At 49.3% G+C, this 15,140-nt stretch overlaps 1 protein-coding gene across 2 annotated transcripts in view; it reads left to right on the top strand.

Moving 5' to 3' along the window:
- SLC24A3 (solute carrier family 24 member 3) overlaps positions 1-15,140 on the top strand; it is a 425,544-nt gene that overhangs the window by 377,900 nt on the left and 32,504 nt on the right. For both annotated transcript variants that reach the window (XM_027976756.2, XM_042229627.1), the window contains exons 7-8: positions 2,385-2,459; positions 12,503-12,528. In XM_027976756.2, the coding sequence (XP_027832557.2) occupies positions 2,385-2,459; positions 12,503-12,528 (101 nt within the window). The remainder of the gene's footprint in view (positions 1-2,384; positions 2,460-12,502; positions 12,529-15,140) is intronic.

Genomic DNA, 15,140 nt, shown 5'->3' on the forward strand with positions numbered 1-15,140 from the left:
ACTTAATGAGCAGTTTGGTCAGGTGTAGAATTCCAGGTTGAAATCATTTTCCTTTCTAATTTCAAAGTCACTCCTCCATTGTCTTCTAGCTCTCAGCTCTCTGGCTGAGAAATAAAATGTTATTCTTCGTATATCATCCTGTTTCTCTCTCTCCAGTGACTTCTAGGACTCTTGCATGGTTCCAGTATTCAGAATACTCACAATGACGTGCCTTGGTGTGCATCTTTTTGTCCTTTGTGTCAGAAAAATGGAAGTCCTTAACATCTGAGAGCTTTTCTTTAATTATTTATTCAATCATTTCCTCTCTTCTGTTTCTGAAACTTCTCTTCTGTAAATGCCAGGTCTCCTGTCTCAGATAAGGTCGGGGATATACAGTCACTGGTCTATTTGAAGTGAGGGAAGAAGTTTGCAGTTAAATTATTTAAAAAACTTTTTTTATTTTATATGGAAGGATAATTGATTAACACTGTTGTAATAGTATTAGGTGGGATTAAATTTCTGCAACAGTCTTGCAGTCATCCCGTTTTCAGGCTACCTTTACCACCACTTCTAGAGCTTGGCCCACTGCCAGCTGAAAGACTTTGATTGTTCAATTGTTCTGCTTTCCAGCCTCCAAAATTTTGTTGCTCTGATCAATTCTTCTAGTCTCTTTCTCTCCTAGGTTTATGTCTTGTTTAAAAAAAAAATCCCTTTGCTGTAACCCTATTATAGTATAATAAGAAACAGCAGTGGTACTGGGATGTTCAGTCCACCTATCTTTAACTAGAAATCCAAGGGATTTTTAAGAAAATTCAGAGTTGATACTTGCCACGCATTCTAAGTCCATTTGCTTAATTATAATAAATTTTAAAATATTCACCACCTTTTATGACCTGATGGAACGTGAACAATCTAGTCCAATTTGTCCTCTTCCGTAGATGGTGAGTGGTGGCCACAAGCTCTCAGAGGAAACAGTCCAAGGAGAGATGATAAAAGGCTGGAGAGGACTCTCTGTTCTAAAGTGATTCTTGTGGCACAAGTCCTTTTCTTGACAAGCCCTTCATCTGTAACTTGGATCTGCAAATACCAAACCAAGCAAGGCAAAATTAGCACAGAAAATACTCAGTGTCCCTACAGTGGTGGAAGAGTGTGTTAACAGAAAGAGGCTGCCCTCGTTATTCATTTTTAGTTCTATTTAAGCCATATCTTTCATGTTATTTGAATCCAGAATACCTTCTCTGGTTTGGCTTTGCCCTGATCTTTTCTTTACAGTTGGACCGAGTCGTCCAGGAAGGAAGAGACACCAAAGGTGGTGTTCCTGGAATCCCTTTTCAAATTGTCTTTGCTCCCTGTTGTTATCATAGCTCAGAGTAGCATTGGCTTCGTCCTTTTCCGCTTATGAGGCAAGGGCAAAGGCAGCTAAGTGAGTCCTGTGGCCATGGGGTGGCTGACACTTTCCTGGGGAGGTGGGAGGGATTGAGAATGACAGCCTAGGAGGCACCTCTGACCTAGGACTCTCCCGGGCTCCTTTTGCAAAGAGTCTGCAAAAATGGACCTGCTTTGCAAAACACAGGGAAAATACCAGGTTTCCCTCCATGAAAGATTCTGAAGAACTTACCCAGGGGAGAGCACTCTCCTCCAGAACAGGGCCCCTCCACCCACAATGCCCTACCCGTCCCCTCCCCTCCTTCGGCGCCAGGGGTCTCCTTCACCTGCAGGAAGTCCACACACAGGAGGCCAAGGCTGCTTAGCCTCCAGCAAAGTGTCCACTGGTCTCAGCAGAGCCACCACCTCTAAGATAGCATTTTCTCCACATCAATAGGCAAATCAATCTTTTAAAAATTCTGATTAAGCCAGAGGTCAAGTGTCAACAAGGCCAGGCATATCACAGAGATGAGAGAAGAGGCTGGGGGCCTTCAGAAGGGCATGCCCAGCTCTGGGCAGAGTGCTGGCAGGGACAGCAAGTCAGGAGGCTCCTCCCCTCTCCTTGGGATCAAGGATACCGAGGCTGGCAGATTCCTGGGAGACCTCAACCTGGTTTTACAGAACCTTCCTCAGATAGTCTGTCTAACCCAGCCTTGCCTCTCCTTTGGAGGCCAGATCGGAGTAACAGCTGGGCAGCCCTCCCCCTTCCCCAGTTCCCTCCCTGTCTTCTCTCCTGGGCATCTCCCTATAACGAAGTCCTGGCAGGTTCAAACCCATCCTGGCACCTGATTTTCGGGAGACCGGACTACTGCGCCTGAAGACCTTCAGTGAATTCCTGCCGACTGGCAATGGGCTGGGCCTAGGGCAGAGAGAGAAGCGCTGAGTTGTGTCCGGGTCATCACTGGCTGTAACGCCGGAGCCGGGCTGTGTCCCTCGAATGGTCCATGTCCTGTTTCTCACCTGCCGCCCCTTCCCCCCAGGTCGTGGCTCTCTCCTCCTGGTGCCTGCTGAGGGACTCCATTTACTACACGCTGTCCGTGGTCGCGCTCATCGTGGTAAGTGTGTGCCGGGTACCTCACCTCTTCTCTCCAGATCACCCTTCTCAGCTCGGGGCAACTTGGGACTCCTCCAGGTGGAACAGGTGCATAGAGGCAGCTGCTCTGGTCACCCAGAACCCAGCCCAGTGGTTCCGGTGCTCAGAACAGGAGGTGGCTCTGCTCACCTGGCTCCATGAGCGTCCCCTGATGCTTTCCTGGGATTCTCAGGACCCTTTGCTCTCACCTTCCTCATGGGCTCTGCTGTAACTCACTTCAGTGTCCCCGAGTGTAGACCTCCCTTCCTCATCCTTCCTGTCCCACACTCCCTGTGGCCATTCCCGCCTTCATGGGGACACCCCACACTGTGTCCTTAGTGGTGGGTGTCTCTACTGGACACCTTCCTGTCCCAGGTCCAAGTGTCTCTACACATAGAATGAGTTCCCCAAGGCTGGACCTCCTCCTGTATTCCAGCCCCCTACTCCCATCCTAGCCACCTAGCCTGGGAAGGATGTTAAACAGATCTTCCCCCGGTTCCCACCATAGGCATTGGCTTCATTGTCCTGTGGATTTTCACTTTGTGAAGATATCCGCAGTGTGCCCCCTGCAGCCCCTCTTGCTTGAGGCTCTTTGCATCTCTGGCCTGAACTGACAGAGCTCATTGCAGAGTGATGTAGCAAGTAGCATCACTGTCAGCCACCCCTACTCACCACCGCCATCAGTCCTCAGAGCCATGCAGACGCTGTCTCTGCAAAGAACACCTGCAAATGCCAGTCCTTTGTTTAATGAGCAGTGGCTCCAGGTCCCCTGTGGGGACAAACCCAGGCTGAGCCATCCAGGAATAGAAGGGCGGCAAAGCAGAAAGAACGCTGATGAGGGTGGGAGATCTGACTCCCAGTCCTTCTCTCTCTCGCTCTCCTGACCTTAGAGGAATCAGTCTCTCCAGGTCTTAGTTTTCACACCTACCGGACAGGAATAAATCCTCTCAAGGATTTACTTACCTGTTTACAAAGCACTTTACCTGTATAGTATTTCATTGTAAATCTCTATGCAAATAAGGGCTTCCCTGGTGGCTCAGACGGTAAAGAAGCTACCTGCAATGCAGGAGACCGGGGTTCAATCCTTGTGTCAGGAAGATCCCCTGGAGAAGGGAATGGCAACCCACTCCAGTGTTCTTGCCTGGATAATTCCACGGACAGAGGAGACTGGCAGACTACAGTCCATGGGGTCACAAAGTTGGACACAACTAGTGACCAACACATACACACATGCAAATAAGTCAAAAGTGACATTTAATCCAAGATTTTGCCCAAGGAATCACGTGGGTACTTCAGTCAATAGCAAATCCTACAACAAAGATCTTGGTTTACAACCACAGCCCCCACATTCCAAGGGTGACAGGTGATCAGGAGAGTGGAGACCAGCCCCAAGGAGGAGCAGGGCTCAGACACCCGCACTGGGATGAACACAGACTCCATCTGTATAATTCCCAGTCAGCAGACTTGAGGACACCCATGAGCTCTGTGTTCTTGTACCCGTGGAAGAGGCTCAATCACCCCGGATCTAGAGGCCTCCGTTCACCCAACCCAGACTGCTGAAACGTGCTTTGCAGGAGCTCTGTCCTGCAGTGTCCCACCTGGTATAGATTGCATGTGCTCAGCTCTTCTGCTGTCAAGGTATTTTAGGATGATTTGTGAAAGTCATTTTTTTCAAGAGATGTATTGGGGGGTGGTGGTAATGAAAGCAGTTCTCCACTTTGTTGAATTCTAGAGAGATGCCCACCCACCCCCACTAGAGACAAGGTAATGAGACAGAGCAGTGAAGCCCAAGACCCACCCCACCCCCGGAGCAAGGACTCTGTGATGTCCACACCTGTCAGAAGACTTGCGGACTCAGCTTCACTCTGTTTTCACATAGACGCCTCCCGGAACTGTGTGTGAAATAACTTGTCTTCTGTTAAGTGTATCTGGACGTGTTTGAGACAGAACAAATATATCGTCGCTAACGACTTGTGAAGAAGTGAGGCAATTTTGCTTCCTTGGGCTTTGGGTGACTCACGCGAGCAGGGTCTTTGAGCAAAGCAGTCACCTACTGTGGATGAATCAGAGCTGAGCCAGCTGGGCATGGGGCGCTGGCGACTCTGTGTTCCCTCCTATGGTGCCAGTCAATAGCAAGTGATTCTGTGCTGTGACCGAGAGGCTGGACTGGGTATTTACCGAGCCGACGTCGAGCCTAGATTTCTATGATCTTGAGAAAAATTACGTTTCTCCACTGTTAGGAGGTATGGAAAAGAGAACATCTGAGTCCTGGGGTTTGATCCTGGTTCTTTTGACTTAAATGGTGTCTCTCCAAATTCAGCAGCACTGACATGCCCCGCGTGCCTCCTGGAAACATGCAACCCAGAGGTTTTTAATCCGGTAGGGCCTGGGATTGGACCCAGGAAAGTTCAGTTCAACCAGAATCTTCCATCATGATTCTGATGCCAGCAGCGCCCACTGCACGTGCAGAAACTCAGTCTCAGAGACAGTCGGATACTATTTCCTCAGACGTTCACCTGCTGCGGGGCAGGTGTCCTCTCCAAACACACTTGGAGAGCTGGAAAAGGGAGGCATCGTGGCATCTTGGTGGTCTGGATTTTGACAGCTGTTTGTTGTTGGAGATCTTTTCACGTGAGACTTTAAAACAGTGTGAGGAGCAAAACAATCTAATACCCGAAGAGCAGCACTTGGCAAAGGAGGTTTCTCAGTGTCCCCAGACCCCTTCCATGCGCCAGCCCCAGGCTTCTGCTCCACACTCTGTATCTTTCTGTCAAGGTTTCCTAGTCTCCTCCTTCTATGTTTCCCCTAGTGTCATGGTAACACGGTCACTTTTTTTTTTTTTTTTTTTTGGCAGGGGTGGGGGTTCCTTGCATTACACAAAGCTTTTCCATTGGACCGTGCAATGGGCACTGAAAAGTCCTGTACTTAGAAGCTCTCCTCCTACCCAGAAAGAATTAGCAACCAGCCAAATAATTAAACTCTTTGGGTTTGTTCTTTTTACTCTCTCCCCTTCTTATGGTTCTGAAATGTTCAGAAGATGGGCCTCCAAGGTGCCACAACGAAGAGCTCGTTCACCTGGAGGGCAAGTCCCAACAAAGAGGGACCAGATGCTGCTTCTAAATACACTTGCTCAGGCAGAGCAGCCCTGAGGACGATCCATAAGGGCTGGGGATCTGAAGCACTGGGAAAGTCGACTTCTCTGACAGACTTAGGGCCCCTGGGCCAGGGAGAGCTGATAGGGTGGACTGGACTGCTTGACAGCTGGCCTGGAGGTTGATGCAGAGGCCGGGCCCAAAAGCAAAAACACAGCAGGGAAGTCCTGATGCCAGCAGAGCTTCAAACAGTTAGCTTAGAGACAAGGGTCTCCGTTCTGTGTCTGGGATGCACCGAGCCTTTGCTCTCTGCTGTTTTCTAGTTTGTTTCTATGCTGCTGATGTTCAAGCCCGCCTCCTCTGAAGCATATAGCGTGAGTCACTCAGTGGCCTTCTCCTGCCCCGTCAGGTGCCCCCTTTAGTCCTGGGGACACTTGTCAGGGACGCATCGGCCCTGGAGAAGCCGGATGTGGCCCAGGAGGCTCGCCCCATGACTTGGGTCTCTCTCTGCAAGAGAGATGTCACCGCTGAGGTCCTGAGAGAGTCCTGGCTGCTGTCCCATACCTGACGACATGCCCGTCCACCTGAAGGATAGTCCGCAGACCCTCACAGTCCCTCTGGCTGCCTCTCTCTCACACCAAGGACCCACCCCCAACTGACTGTGGGAGTTCTGGCCTCCTTGTCTGCTTTCTCCAAATCCCAGCAGGCCAGATAGTTTCCTTTATTGAAATGTTACTGTAATTTACATAATCATGTAATTTACATAAATGCAAATGATTCATTTCATCATCAGTCTAACAGCTGCCCTAAAAGGAATGCTTTATTTTTACCCTTCATCTCTGCTTCAAGATCAGGGATTTTGAGCATCAGGAGAAGGGAAGCTTGGCTATGGTGGAGGTAGCTGGGGAATGTGGTGAGCCCCATGAGACAGGCTCCAGATAACTTATTGAGGTTCCCAAATCCAGCCTGGGGGGTGCTGCCCTCCTGGAGAAGGGCCAGATGGGCCATTGGCAGTTGGGGGCCCCCAGGGGCAATCTGAGTGCTGGCAGAGCAGAAAGAGCTTATCTGAGGGAATGCTCCCCCCGACTCAATGCAGGCCCCAACTCTGAAGGAGATTCCATGGGGACAAAGAGAGACAGGTGAGCTGACCCAGCCACAGCCTAGAGGGCACTGTCCCATACGGCAGCCACGAGGCAGGTGAGCCTTTGGGGTCTTTTTTTTTCATTTTCCTTTTATGCTGGGGTGTAGCTGATTTACAGTGCCGTGTCAGTTTCAGGTGTACAGCAAGGTGATTCAGTTATACACATACATGTATCTAGTCTTTTTCACATTCTTTTCCCATTGAGCTCTTGAGAGCCAGCTAGTGAGACCATGGAACCTTATTTCATTAATTTCAATGCATGTGGCCACGTGTGGCTAGCGCCTGTCATCTGGATAGCATGGATGTAGAGAGCAAACCCTTCCATGGGAAGTATACCCACATTCTCACCCTTTTAACAAGCACAGGCTCCATACTCCACAGGACTGAGTACAGCACTGGGCCTGATGATGAAAGTTCCCTAGTTCAACGCTCATGACCTCTCAAGCTGCTGTGGTAGGAGTCCCATTTTACAGACGGTAACACCGAGGCTCTGGAAATCCAAGGATTTCCCCGAGGTGAGGTAGCTGCCCCTCACTCAGGTCTCCCAGAGCAAGAAAAGAAGATGCACAACTATATCAGCCCAGCAAAGAATTCGGGCTTTTCATCCAACAAAACCTGCCTCATAGAGTCTGATTTTACTGCACCTAACATGCATCTGCCTCTACAGAAGCGCCCGAAACACCTCTTTACCCGGAGACTGAACGTCAGCCTCCCTCTCCTGGGAGTCTTTCATTAAGATGGCTCATCTTCAGTGGTCCAGAAATCATCTCTCTCCCTTCCATGAGAGGAGGAACACCAGGCACCCACAGGGATGACGGTCCTCTGGCCCCTGGCCTCCGTGGCCTGTCCCCACCGATCCCCTTCCGCTCGCTCCAGTGTGGGGACCCTGAGACCCTCATGCTCACGGTTCCACTTCAGGGCCCAGCAAAGCGGGGATGACTGTGCAGCCAGAAGACTGTCACGGGGAAGGGTGTGGAGGACGTCCAAACAAACAAGCCGCGAGGCCCCCTGTCCCCCTAATCCCTGCCCAGGCTCAGCTCAAGCCCTGCCTTTACGCCAGCTGTCCCCGCCACCCTCCCTTAGCCCCCGCACCACCAGGTCAGCCCGCTGGAGATCCTCACGTGGGAATTCCTGTTTACTCTTCAAGTGGAAACCATATTCGTGCCTCACGGCTGTTTTCCAGTGTTTCCCATCTGACTCCTCTTAGAGGGAATCGCCGTGGCCTCAGCTAAGCCACCCACCCACACCCGTGGCCCCAGAGCCTGGGAAGGCAGGCCTCCAAGATGGCACATCTCCTGAGGGCACCTGTAGCTGAGGAGGGAGAATCTGCAGGGAGCAGTTTCCCTTCCCAGCAGGGAGGATGTTCAAGGTTTCAGGCTCTTGAAAGAGAATGATGGTGTTGATTTTCTCCTTTTACTTTCACTGCTTAAAATTCTGATGGTGCCAGTGATTACGATTCCAGCTACAAGGTCTCAGCTTCAGCAAGGCAGCCACCCAGCCATGGTTACCGCCTATAACCAGCCAACCCGAGGCCGCCGCACAGTGCGGGGCTAGCCCAGCCTCTCTCTCCAGCCCACTGGCCTGCAACCCCTGGTAGTCCATTCCCTGGTGTTCCATCTCGAGTCTCTGGGATGCTCTGTCATCCAGGGAGTCGCCTGTCTGATGGAAGCCTGTCTCTGGGAAGAATTCTAGACCACACGCCAACACTGAAAAGCTGGTTTCCATGGTAGCCCATCTATTTCCCAGAGGCCTGGAGGAAAAGTGGGTTTTTTTTTCAGATTTACTCCTGTGGATTCCCGTTTAGCTGGTCCCTGGAACACCTGGAAAGCCTAGGGCAAAGCCTGAGGTCGATCTGGAGGAACCACGTGTGGGTCAAAGGGCAGGACCAGCTGTGCAGCAAATCCGGGGCCACATGTGTTACAGGGGATATTGTGGGCCTGGTTTCAGACAACCGGCAGAGAACAGAAAGCTACTTCCCCAAGTGGTGGTTGTTCAGTTGCTAAGTCATGTCGGATTCTACGTGATCCCATGGACTGCAGCACACCAGCCTGTCTTTCACTATCTCCTGGAACTTGCTCAGATTCATGTCCACTGAGTCAGTGTTGCCGTCTAACCATCTCATCTTCTACTCCCTTTTCCTTTGGCTTTCAATCTTCTCCAGCATCAGGGTCTTTCCCAGTGAGTTGGCTCTCCACATCAGGTGACCTAAATATTGGAGCTTCAACTTCAGCCTCGGTCCTTCCAATGACTATTCAGTTGATTTCCTTTAGAGTTGACTGGTTTGATCTCCATGCAGTCCAAGGGACTCTCGAGAGTCTTCCTCAGCACAACAATTTGAAAGCTTCAGTTCTTCAGCGCTCAGGCTTCCTTACTGTCCAGCTCTCACATCCCTACGTGATTACTAGCAAAATTATAGCTTTGACCATATGGACCTTTGTTGGCAAAGTGATGCCTCTGCTTTTCAATACGCTGTCTAGGTTGGTCACAGCTTTTCGTCCAAGGAGTAAGTCTTTTAACTTCATGGCTGCAAGTCACCGTTGGCAGTAATTTTGGAGCCCAAGAAAATAAATTGTCACTGCTTCCTGAAGACTCCGCTGCAACATCCAGGAAAAAAGGGCAGGTCAGCTCCAGGTCAGCTCCATCCTTACCCTGGTAGGGCCAGTGATCGCATGCGAGTGTAAATGAGGGACCCGCCCGTCAGCATTCCAGAGCCCCAGGATAGGAGCTGCCTCCCGAACGTGACCGAGGTGGGCTGGCCACAGGCGTCCGCGGAAGGCTATCTGTCCAGAGGCGCTTGCCCTCTGCCCAGAAGATGTCCGGGAGCCCAGAAGGGGAATGGTTCTCCTTCATCACATCCTCCCCCTCCGGGGCCGCGCGGCCAGGCGCGGGGCTGGACCTTGAGCGCCACCTAGTGGGAGCCGGCTGGAACTGGGGGCGCGTTTCTCATTTCAGAAGAGGAGAGTGAATTCAGATTTGGGGAAGTCTTTTAAACACAGTTCAGTTTAGTTTATTTAAGTCGCTCAGTCTTGTCCGACTCTTTGCGACCCCATGAACTGCAGCACGCCAGGCCTCCCTGTCCATCACCAACTCCCGGAGTTCACTCAAACTCACGTCCATCGAGTCGATGATGCCATCCAGCCATCTCATCCTCTATTGTCCCCTTCTCCTGGCCCCAATCCCTCGCAGCATCAGTCTTTTCCAGTGAGTCAACTCTTCGCATGAGGCGGCCAAAGTACTGGAGTTTCAGCTTTACTCACAGAGGACATGAAAATACAGAGGGATATGCAACACTTGTCTTAGAAGAATTAAATGAAAAAAATCTTTAAGGAATAAGAAATCCACTCCGTCCAGCCATCAGCAGCACCCAGTGAGAAACACTGTCCTCGGCATTGGAAGTTTTGAGACAGGCTGGCTCCATGCTCCCTTGGGATGCCCTGGAGATGTGCTGCCTTGAAGGACCTTTCTGTGAACAGGGCAGATGTCCTGTGTGGGCGACCATCAGTCAACCCACCTCCTCCAGGCACCGCCAGACTCCACAGGCAGGTCTTCCTCTCCACAAACAAGCCTCTTTCCATTCAGATGCTCTCAAAGGCCTGATTGCTAGCCCCTTATAGCCATTGTATTGTTCTTTTTGGAGGCCCCTGGTGTTTCCACCCAATCCTTTTGAGGAAGGGGGATCAAACCCAGACCGTGTTCTCAAGTGGGCCACAGGGTGGCTTAGTCCTTGGGGCTCTTAGGGTCAGGCAGCAGCACCATTGCCTCTGTGGTCTGGAAATTTCTGCTTCTCTCTCCCTCCACACCATTTGCCTCCAAGGGTGGGGCGCCCCACTATTTCTCTGACATTGTGTTCCCTGTAAATTCTGCTCTCACTTTGGATTCCTTTGCACAGTTAAGCCCATTCTGGTTTTTTTCACTGCTATGATCATTAAGATAGTAAGCCATTCTGGTTTTTCTGACTGCTATGATCATTAGGATAATAGCTAAAAAACATATAGAGCCCTACCCCCATCTGTCATATGTCACAAAATAAGGCTTCCTTAGAGCTGCTTTCATATTACGGAGTGTCGGCTGCCCTCCCCAGAGACACACATTAAAATTGGTCATCTAATCAACTCTTTATCAGTATCTTGTGCTCTCTTAAGTAGCTACAAATTGATTGCTCTATCCTGTTGCCCAAGACTGATATTGAATTAACTTCAATTAATAGAAAACATTTTCCAACTTCAATCACAGGTTCCGTTCCACGATTTCTTGGATTTTTTGAAAGCTAATGATTACATAAAAGCGACTGGAATGGATTCTGTACCATCCAACCTGGGTCATAGGGCAGTTTCCTTGACTTCTTTTTTCCTGTCCTGGTTTGACATCTTCATCCAAACACCAGCCTGTTGGATGCAATAATGACAGATGACAAAAGGACAAAACCTGATGGAATCAATGTCTTTTTCAGTGTCTTGTTGGGAACAGTGAGTTACCAAGAAAGGTGGCCGCTTTCTCCTCATCCTTCTCTCTACTCCTTCGGGGTGACTGGAGGGAGGTCCTCTCATGAGCCTTTGAGCTCTACCTGCTAGGCTTTGAAGTTGTCTGTGTCTCTCACAACTGGTGGTGGTTATCATCGCCAGCGACTACATGATGCCAGTGTTAGCCAAGTTAACCATCTCAGTGCCATGATCACCCTCTGTACTGGATGCTTCTGCCTCAGAGACTCCAGTGGGCCCCCGCCCGCTGGAAAGCCACTCAGAGATGCTCGAGCCCAAATCAGTCATGTCCTGAGTGTAGGCAAAGAAAGCTTCCTGCTGGAATGAAACGGAGGGTATTCATTTGGTTTCAACACCATGCCATCTGGGCAAATAGGGTGCCATGGAAGAAATTAAGAGCCAGGGCTGGGTTCTAGGACCAACTCTCTAGCTAAGTGAGCAATCTCAGGAAACAATGCATGTTCTCTGTAGCCCCGTTCCCTGTGTAAATCAATGAGCCAAGCTTAGACCACTTTCCCCCCCAAAATGAGAAGCGATTTTAGATGTTATTAATATATGGACCAGGGCTTGAATAAATTCAGTCCTGTTGTGTATTTCCTTTGGGTCCTAACTGATGAAGGAGGTCTTCTGCGCGGCCCTGTGTGTTCTCCACTGCCTCTGACCCTGATAAGCTCCCTTCACATACGGCAGGCCCATGGCCCAGGGCGTGGGCAGCTAACCATCCACCCAGGGTCTTCACCGCCCTCACTGCATGCATTTTTATCCTCTCTCTACACATGGTGTTGATTCTCCACTTCCAGTTGTGATGCAAAATTTTCTTTGAAAATACGTTCTTTTGAGGAAATGAAAGACTAGGTTGACTGATTGGAAAATACTGAGTCCCTAGACACCCAAGTGCTTACATAAGAGCTTGAAGGCACTGTACAAGGCACAGAGATATGCAGACAGCTTCCAGGCGGCCCACGAGTGGCTAATGTTTGGACACCCCCACCAAGCTCTGCCTTGCCTTCCAGATCCAAAATTCTACAAATAACAAGGTTGGGCTTCCCTCTCACTCCACCCTCAGACAGAAAATGGGCTGATGCCCTGTTCTCGGAACCAGGCCCACCCCAGTCTGCCAGCAGACCTCCCTCCGCTGACACTGACCAGGGACTCAACCAGCAGAGAGGGGAGTGCCCACAGACGCTTCAGACTCCAAACCAGCCCTGGTTCCCAACAGCCAGCCCCAAGGGCAGATAACGTGCAGTGGTAAGGCATGTGTGTGCATATAAATGTGTGTCTAATCTTCTCTTTTTTTTAATCTTCTTTTTCACAGTTCATTTATGACGAACAAGTTTCCTGGTAAGTACCTCTCTTCCCCTTCCAAGTTCCCCTTGCTGTGTTGCAGAGATAGTATCTTAAAGACCAGAGTCAGGGTTTAGGAAAGAAAGGGAAATGTCAGGGCAGCTTGGAACGGCTAGCTCTTCTTGGGAACCCTGCGTCCATCTCAACAAACAAACCGGCTTTAACGGAGCAGAGGCCATTTCCCTTGGACTGGGCTAGTGCACTTCCTTTGGAGACAGATCTTTCATCCAGATTAGATGGTGTCTAATTTAACTGTCCTTTTCTGCAGTCAGCCATGGGCAAGGCCATGGACAAGATTTGATGAACTTTTCCAATTATTCAGACCACATTGCCATATTCCGAATACCATATATATCACAGGAGCCAGAGGTGGAGGCACTTCCACGACCTTTAACCTATTAAAGTTCTGCCTAACATTCAAGATAAACTTGGAGTTCTGAAAAATCAGTGATTTCCTGATAGATTAAAAATATTGCCCAAATTAAATATGTGGGAACATTTGCATTTGGGTCAATGTCCAAATTGCCTTTTTTAAGATGAGTTCTGAGCATGTCAGCTGTGTTTATAATGGAAACAGAAATTGCGTTGTACATTCTTGTTCCTTTTTTCAAATATTTGATCTGTGGAAGTAGAGTGATGTGAAAATACAGCTACTTTTTCTGAGACAACGTCTCAGACAGTTGTGATGCTGCAGGTAGGCGACTTGCATGGTATTATTTAAAGCTAAGAATGAGGTAGCAAAAAAGTAATAGGTTCCTACTATACAGCACAGGGAACTAGTATATTCAGTATCCTGTAGTAAACCATATGGAAAAGAATATGTGAATAATAATAATAGGTTTATCATTTTTAAGTAAAAATAGAGATGTACAAAGCCCAGCTGTCTTCATTTTCAGCAAAATGAGTGCTAGCCCTTTGCAGGAGCGACACCTCTGCATCCTAGGTTGTCACTGTGATTTCAGAATTAAAGGTGTCGGGGGACATATCACATTGACCATAAATGTTACACGCTCTTCAGGGTATTAAGGTATTCTGCCGCTCTCTCTCCTCTGCCCAAGAGGGCGAGGGGGAGACAGCTGGGAGAGCTTGCTCTAAGACACATGGTCTGTATACTGACCCGTAAGAAACAGGAAGGAAGTCTTTGAATAACAGTGATCAATGGGCTGAAGGGGATCAAGATACCTGGGAGAATCTCAGCTCAGAGGCCAGGGAGAACCTCCTCGTGGGATCCACCTGGACCTGGTTACCATATGCAATGGTGATATTGTTCCCACATGTCCTTGGAGATTCAGTGCAGCACAAGAAAGCTTGCAGAAGCATTGCCACCTGAACTCATGGCACGGTTAACACAACCAGCACTCTCTCGGCAAACAGCAGGTGCCTAAGCGTTGCTCAGTGTTGCTGCTCTTTGCTAACCATGCTGCCATAAGGACAACGAGTTATGATTGCAGTTGACCTCAGAAATCTTTCTGCTGCGTTTGTGCAGAAAACCTGAAGCAAGGAGATTCACAGGTGGTTTCCCATCTGTTGGTCTTAGAAGGAGCCCCCTCTCATCTCCCTGGCCTTGCTCGTGAAAACCGCGTAGGAGGAAGTGAGAGCAGGTTCCTGGCAAGTCTGTGTCAGTCATTGGCCTCTTTCAGGAGACTTTAGGTGGTTTGGACCCCCGACTTCTTTCGGTAGCATCACCAGCACTGTGTCTATAATAGCCTCATACGGTATGTGCAGAATCATTCTTGCCCCATGGGTGGTGGCCCACGGCGAGGCCTGACTCATCGTAACTCACAGCCCATCTCCTCGTCGGCTGACTGTCTGCTTCTTTCCAACACTGCATCCTTATAGAACAGCACTGCGGCCGGAGCCTGTGTGCATCCTTTTCGTGTTCGCCCACGTATTTCTCCTGGATCAGTTTCTAGACATGGAACTTGGAAAAGGATAGGAAAGCCATAACCTGAAATTTCTCCATAGACCATCCCTCATGAACCTTTTCTTAAAGCAAAAATGATGCTCCCAATTAACTAGTTAAATTCTATACCTGAAGAGGAACCTAGAAATCAGGTTCCTTGTTTTCTAACTGGAAGATACTAAAATAAACTAGAGGAAGCGTCCAAAATACCAAAAGTTCAAGGTACATCCCAGAGGTTTCATTATTTTTCCCTTGACCGTTCTCCCACTTATTCATTCTTATCTTTTCTGACAGCACCTTCCCTGACCCGGGTGTGTCTGTCTGTCTGTCTTCTCCCTCCCTCCCGTCTCTCCTTCTCTGTCTCCATCTCCCACTGTATCTACTGTATCTAACAAGCCTTACTCCAATGTAGATAACAGTCCCTTGGTTGCTCCTGTCAATTCCTCCAGGTTGCCGTTTGTATCTGAATTATTTTAGTGAATGATTAAGCTGTGGTCAGACTTAATACATGGAGTCTTATATTCAGCAATATGACAGAAGTCTTGCTGAGTTCAAAGCACTCTTTGGAGTGAGCAAATAAAAGAGAAGAGGAAGCGTTCTCCTGTTAAGTGGAGGAAGGAAGAAGTCCTCGAGAGCCGGGTGCTGCCTAGGACATGTGTACAGATCAGGAACTGTGTGTGCTTTCATGCCTACCTCATCCTTACCG

The sequence above is a fragment of the Ovis aries genome, chromosome 13 (assembly GCF_016772045.2).
Source record: "Ovis aries strain OAR_USU_Benz2616 breed Rambouillet chromosome 13, ARS-UI_Ramb_v3.0, whole genome shotgun sequence".
NCBI classification, from domain to species: domain Eukaryota; kingdom Metazoa; phylum Chordata; class Mammalia; order Artiodactyla; family Bovidae; genus Ovis; species Ovis aries.